The following is a 6,562-nucleotide window of genomic DNA, read 5'->3' as shown; positions in this document are numbered from 1 at the left end:
GAGCCCGCGCAGTTTACCGCGCCAGACGGGCGCTTTGATCATATCCATTTAGATATCGTCGGACCTTTGCAGCCCAGTAACGGTTTCACGTATTGCCTGACCATGATCGACCGTTTCTCTCGCTGGCCAGAAGCGATTCCTATCGCAGATATTACTGCTCAAACGGTGGCTAAAGCGTTTTACGAGAATTGGATCGCTCGATTCGGTGCACCTCGTATACTTACGACTGATCAAGGCACTCAGTTCGAGTCGCAACTCTTTTCGGCCCTGCTCAAATTCATAGGTTGCAGACGGATTCGCACTACGGCATATCACCCTGCGTCTAACGGCATGGTCGAACGTTGGCATCGCTCATTGAAGGCGGCCATTATGTGCCATGACTCTCCCGATTGGACTAAGGTTCTCCCGACCGTTCTACTTGGTTTACGTACGCACGTACGTCTCGACACCAAAGTCTTGCCTGCCGAGTTTCTCTACGGCACCGTCTTAAGAATCCCTGGTGAATTCTTTCTCCAGGAGGATTTCTCTCCGGATCCTCAGATCTTTGTCGAGGATTTCCGGCAGCACATGCGTCGGGTGAAGCCAGTTCCGGTCGCGCATCATTATAAAAAACGCGCATTTGTTTTTAAGGATCTATTTTCCTGTTCTCATGTTTTCTTACGCAAGGACAACGTTAAGAAGCCCTTGGAGCGACCGTACTCCGGCCCCTACAAGGTGCTCGAACGTACCACCGACAAAGTTTTTTCTATTGAGGTCAACGGCAGACCTGTGTCAATTTCCGTTGAACGTCTTAAACCCGCGCACCTCTTACCCGGCGATTCAGACGATCCTCCGTTAGTTAAGGTTCCGTCATCGTCCGAGCAAGCGGATAAGACTCCGACCTCTGTAAATCCTCCTCAAGGATCTCTTAAAACGTACTCCGGTCCAAAGAAAAAAGTGCAATTCAAGTTGTAACATTAAAGACTGTGAGAATTCCGTCACTAAGTATATAGGCCGGTATTCATAGTCCAGACTCAAGCATTCTCTTAAGATTTTCTTGATTAAGACCATCTTGTTTGTAAAAGCTCGACTTAAGACATTATGTATTCATAGTTTTAAAATAAGACGATCTTTATAAAGAAATTGACACTTTCTTTTGCTTAAGATTTTCTTACTGAAGTTAACGCTTAAGATGATCTTATTTTACTTTCGGTAATCTTCGGGATTTTTCTGATGTATCAGCCAATGAAGTGTTGTGTTTAAATTAGAAAGAATTCTGCAAGTTCACGTCTACACGTTTTTATTATTAATGTATTAAATTTTGGTGGATTTCTTTCTGGCGCCGCATTATTACATATTTAAAAATTATTATTTGAAAAATGGCAAGTAATAAGAAACATTATACTGATGCAGAAAAAAAATTTTTTTTACGAATTTTGGTAAAATATTCGCACATTATCGAAAGAAAAAAAAGTGATGCCACAACCTTAAAAGACAAAGAAGAAGCATGGAACCAGATTTGTGATTCATACAATTTATCGTCTATTATTACAAGTAAAGTAAGAATTTGAATAATTTTTTAATTAGCTATTAATTGTGTAAAATAGAAATGTCAGTTATATTTGGGAAAAATATATGACATTTAAGGTTAAGACAATGTCAGACCGGGCGTATAACAGAGAAAATCAGGAATAGAAATTAAATATTAAATATTAAGGCAAGAGAGGAAGAGAAAGATCTTTTTTTCCCCTAATATTTATTATTAAATTTTTATTCTTAATATTTTCTTTATTGTCGCAAGGTCTCATATTAAGCTATATCGTAGACCAAATTAGAAAGCCTTCTAATCAATGTACATCAATATGCACATAATATCTCAATTTTGCCCAAAAATGGAGTTAGAAGGTTTTATAATTTAGCCGACGATATTATGAATGGGAGTGGCTTACTTGGACACAATACAATTGGACACAGTGCAGATGGACACGTTGCAAATAGATACAAAATAATGTACACGGTTCAAATGGACAGTTTATTTGGTCTATTTGCAACGTGTTCATTTGCATTGTGTCCAAGTGAAGGCCACTCATTATAAATACTTTATTTTTTTACATTTAATAATGTAATAAATTATTACAGAGAAGTATTCAACAACTTAAAAAATTGTGGAGTAATCTAAAATCAACACAGAGAGATGCTCTTACGCATGAAAAACAAGCTCGTCTGTCAACAGGTGGTGGGCCTGAACCTACATCTGCTGAAATTGACCCTGATATTGCTGCAATACCCAATTTGATGACAACGGCACCGACATTATTTTCATCAAATTTATCAGATGAAGTAATACAAGGTAATTACATCTTTATTTTATTAATATAATCATCAAAAGATAATAGCGAATAATATATTGTTTTAAAACGATAATAGAGAATCTTAAATGATGTAGAACCAACGAATAATATATTGTTTTAGAACGACAACAGAGAATCTTAAATGACGATTGCATTCCTGAGGAATTATTAACTAAATATGTAGAAAATGAATCATCTGTTGATGACAATTTTAAAGAAGTCACTAATGAGAATTTAATTATTGTACGTGATACAAAAGGTATAATGACTAATTTTATTGATACTTTCTGTTAACAAATTTATTTGCAAATTATATTTAAAACTGATGACAATGACTTTAATGTTATAGAATCAAACAGTGAGATCGATGAAGCTGATAAAGAAAATACTGATATATTAAATACCAAACATGCAATACTTAGTAACTATAAAGGTAATTTTATCAATGTCTATTTTTACTGTATAAAATTGCATGCGCATGTATTTATATTAATATATTTACTTTTTTCATAATCTGTATTAGTAATAAAAAGTATAAGAATATAATTTTATAATAGTTTAAGAATATAATATTATAATAAAGTAGCATATCTTTTTGCTCGTAAATTTATCATAGAAGTTGTGAAAAGCAAGTAATTGTATATACACTTAGTCGAAAAAAAAAACGATACACCTAAAATTTGTCAAAAAATCACTAAACTTCAAACAACGATAACTACGCGAGTAATAAAGGTAGGAAGGTTTCTAAAAAAAGAAATTAAAGCTTCAAATGTCTACTTTAAGAATCGATTTATTAAAATTTTGCGTAATAATTTTTTTAAAAATGGCGTATGACAAAGCGAGAGCATGCGAAATTGAAAAATATTGATCCGAGTTTGCAACAATCCATGGCGTGAGGCAAGTATCGCAACTTAATTGGATAAAAAGCATGCGATAGAACAGAGATTCCCCTTCAAAATGCTTTTCTACTTGTCTCGATACGATGATTTTTCGCTGAGATATACGCATTTAAAGTAAAAAAACTGCCTTTTTATTCAAATGCGCATATTTCAGCGAAAAATCATCGTATCGAGACGAATAAAAAAGCATTTTGAAGGGAAGACTCTGTACTACTACATGCTTTTTATCCCATTAAGTTGCGACACTTGCCTCACGCTATGGATTGTTGCAAACTCGGATCAATATTTTTCAATTTCGCATGCTCTCGCTTTGTCATACGCCGTTAAAAAAAAAAATTATTACGCAAAATTTTAATAAATCGATTCTTAAAGTAGACATTTAAAGCTTTAATTTCTTTTTTTAGAAACCTTCCTATCTTTATTACTCGCATAGTTATCGTTGTTGGAAGTTTAGTGATTTTTTGACAAATTTTAGGTGTACCTCTTTTTTTCGACTGAGTGTATTTATCGTTATTATATTAATCTCAATACTAAATTTTTATTTTATTAGTTATTATAATATATATTTTAATTAATGTATGATTTTCTTTATTCGAAAGCATCTACATCGAAAAATGTGCCTGTACAAAAGAAATGTATATTAGAGGATATCAATGATATTGGTAAGAAAATATATCGTATTTTTATCGTTATATTTGCATGTAAATACTAATAATTGTAATGTTTTTTTTAAATAGTAGTACTTACACCAAAGAAGGAAATAAAGAAACTACAACTGGAAAATGAAGAAAATAATAATGAAAAATTGTTGAAACTGAAACGAATAAAATCTATAATTGATCGAGAGCAGCAATTAGCAAATTTAAATATACGACATCAAGAAGTAATTCAAAAACTTGAAATAGACCATCTCAAAGAAAAGTATGCCTTGGAAATTCGTGCAGCTACTGCTGCCGCTGAATTATCGGAATTATTACTTAAAGAAAAACAAAATAAATAAACGCGGTTATTTTATATTTTTATAAGTTTGAATAAGTATTTAAAAAAGTACAAAAATTATTTTTTAGTTTTATATATTATTGCTGTTACTATGTAGTAAATACTATTAAAAAGAATAATATTTTATTTTATACAATATTACTATTACATATACGTAGTAAGTTATATCAAAAAGTACTACCAAAAAGAATTATTATTTTAGTTTTACGTATTACTTGTTATGTAATATTATGTGCATTACTACTACTATGCGATGTTATGTGATATTTAGTATGTAATTATTTTTTTAATTTTAATTAAAATCATATCTACCGTTAACGATAAAAAAAAATTAAAAAAACCAAGAGTATTTTATTTGTCTGTAATAAAAGTTACGTTGAATGCAGTTTGTTTCGTTTTTATCTTATAAATAAATAAAATGTGATGGATATAATAGTAAAAAATTGTTTCATATTTTACTGAAAATAATTACCATTTTATTTGATTGTACAAAATTTATTTTTTCTTTCTCATAAAACTGTCGAATTTTATATTTAGTTTATGTAACCATTTTATTAATATGTAGATATATAATACATAACATCAGTTAAACATACGAGCAATCATTGCTTCGCGAGCAGCAAATCCATCTATTGCATTATTATTAGGTTCATGTACAGGTACTTCTTCATAATCATAGAGTTCATCATCGTCCGGTAACACATCATTAAAAATTAACGACATATTGTGTAATACAGCACATGCTACAACAATCGTTGTAGACGTAATAAGTTTTGTTGTTAGTCCTCGTGATAGGCAAGGAAATCGTCTTTTCCATACGCCGTAAGTTCTTTCTACTATTAGTCTTGTCCTACATTGTATATCGTTGTAACTACAACATAATGATTTATGATGCACAAATATTTTTATTTATAAATATTTTTCAAAAGAGAAGGCTTTTTTACCTCATTTCTTCATCGGTTCTAGGATTTGGTATTGGTGTCATTAAAAATGGTAAACATGGATATCCTCTGTCACCAACAAGTATACCACCATCTAACTGATTTTCGATGTATCGTATACATAATAAAGAATTTTGAAATATTCGGCTATCATGTGCGCTACCAGGCCACTCTGGTACAATGTCCAAAAATTCCATCCTGGGCCCAACAACAGTCTGTAAAATACATATATTATTCATAAAAAAATGTATTATCAAAAATAAACAAAAAATAGTACAAAAAATAATGCATACTTGCACATTAAGTGAAAAATATCCCTTTCTATTTCTATAGATTTCACTTATATTTTGAAATCTTGTATCCACTAATCTTACATGGGTACAATCAATAGCACCATCCACGCCAGGGAGACCAATAGCTCCATTCCCTTTTCCAAGATTATTAAATAATCGTCGATTTTCATTTCGCATTTCTTGATCCTGTGGCATTTTTATATACTCCTTAAGCAAGCTGGCAATTAATAAGCTTATACGAAAAACGATTCTTGATGTAGTTGATTGCGAAACGGTCATTATATCACCGAGAAGAAGCTGAAAAAATTAAATATAATTATTTTATTATTTTAAATTAATTATTACTAATAAATTTAGAATACTAATAAATATATTCTCTTTCTCTGCATTAGACATACGTACCTGAAAACTTGCAGTTGCATAATATCTTAAACATATTAACAATTGTATTACTGGTGAAATCGGCAGACCACGATTATTAATTTTTGCTAATCCTTCTTCAATTTTTGGTAATATACCATATAGAATGGAATCTTTATCAAATCTATAGCGTTTTTTAAATTGTAAATTATTGTAGAATTCAAAAGGGTTTTGTCCATCGCGAATGTATCGTTTTCGTATTCGTACACGTTCCACATTTTCAAAATCATCTTCGATATCTTCAATATCACTAATTTGTCCTATTAACTCCATTTATTATATTTAATAATCTACTTACAAAAATAAGATTATCTTAAGTCATGTACGACGTTGACTTGAAAATCTAACCTTACTTTCTATTAAATATAGTCTTATTCCATTCAAATAAGACCGCCTTATTTGATTATGAATCTAACTAGTTTTAAGATAGACTTAAGAAGTTACTATGAATCATAATAGAATAAGATTATCTTCATGAAGGTAAAGCTTAAGACAATGCTTAAGGAAATCTTAGTTTATGACTATGAATCTAGATGGCATCTTAAGAACGTGCTTGAGATAATCCTAAATATAAGAATGGACTATGAATACCGGCCATAGTCTTGCGTGCGCTAGTTTTAAGTCCACATTTTTGTATTAGTCTTAAGCGTTTTGTTCTTGTATCAATTAGTATTCTTTAT

The 6,562-nt window shown here is 31.1% G+C and overlaps 2 protein-coding genes across 3 annotated transcripts; one reads left to right on the top strand and one right to left on the bottom strand.

The window, feature by feature from the left end:
- The first annotated feature begins 952 nt into the window (after nt 1-952).
- Nucleotides 953-4,671, top strand: LOC118645929 (myb/SANT-like DNA-binding domain-containing protein 3). Of its 2 annotated transcripts, none has more exons than XM_036287898.1 (6): nt 953-1,538; nt 2,119-2,329; nt 2,452-2,589; nt 2,680-2,763; nt 3,829-3,891; nt 3,970-4,671. In XM_036287898.1, the coding sequence occupies exons 1-6, from the start codon at nt 1,359-1,361 to the stop codon at nt 4,227-4,229; spliced, it is 936 nt and encodes a 311-aa protein (XP_036143791.1). In that variant the 5' UTR covers nt 953-1,358; the 3' UTR covers nt 4,230-4,671. The 2 variants fall into 2 exon arrangements, with proteins under 2 accessions (XP_036143791.1, XP_036143784.1); XM_036287891.1 differs by having other exon boundaries at nt 3,967-4,671.
- Nucleotides 4,672-4,737: 66 nt separating this feature from the next.
- Nucleotides 4,738-6,476, bottom strand: LOC118645926 (putative nuclease HARBI1). Its single transcript, XM_036287885.1, has 4 exons — nt 5,865-6,476; nt 5,463-5,759; nt 5,173-5,384; nt 4,738-5,099 (listed from the first exon to the last, which is right to left on the bottom strand). Exons 1-4 carry the CDS (start codon nt 6,153-6,155, stop codon nt 4,811-4,813), a joined length of 1,089 nt encoding a protein of 362 aa, XP_036143778.1. The 5' UTR covers nt 6,156-6,476; the 3' UTR covers nt 4,738-4,810.
- Nucleotides 6,477-6,562: the final 86 nt, after the last annotated feature.

This window comes from Monomorium pharaonis, chromosome 1, assembly GCF_013373865.1.
Source record: "Monomorium pharaonis isolate MP-MQ-018 chromosome 1, ASM1337386v2, whole genome shotgun sequence".
NCBI classification, from domain to species: Eukaryota; Metazoa; Arthropoda; class Insecta; order Hymenoptera; family Formicidae; genus Monomorium; species Monomorium pharaonis.
This window is presented reverse-complemented; position numbering and strand designations above follow the sequence as displayed.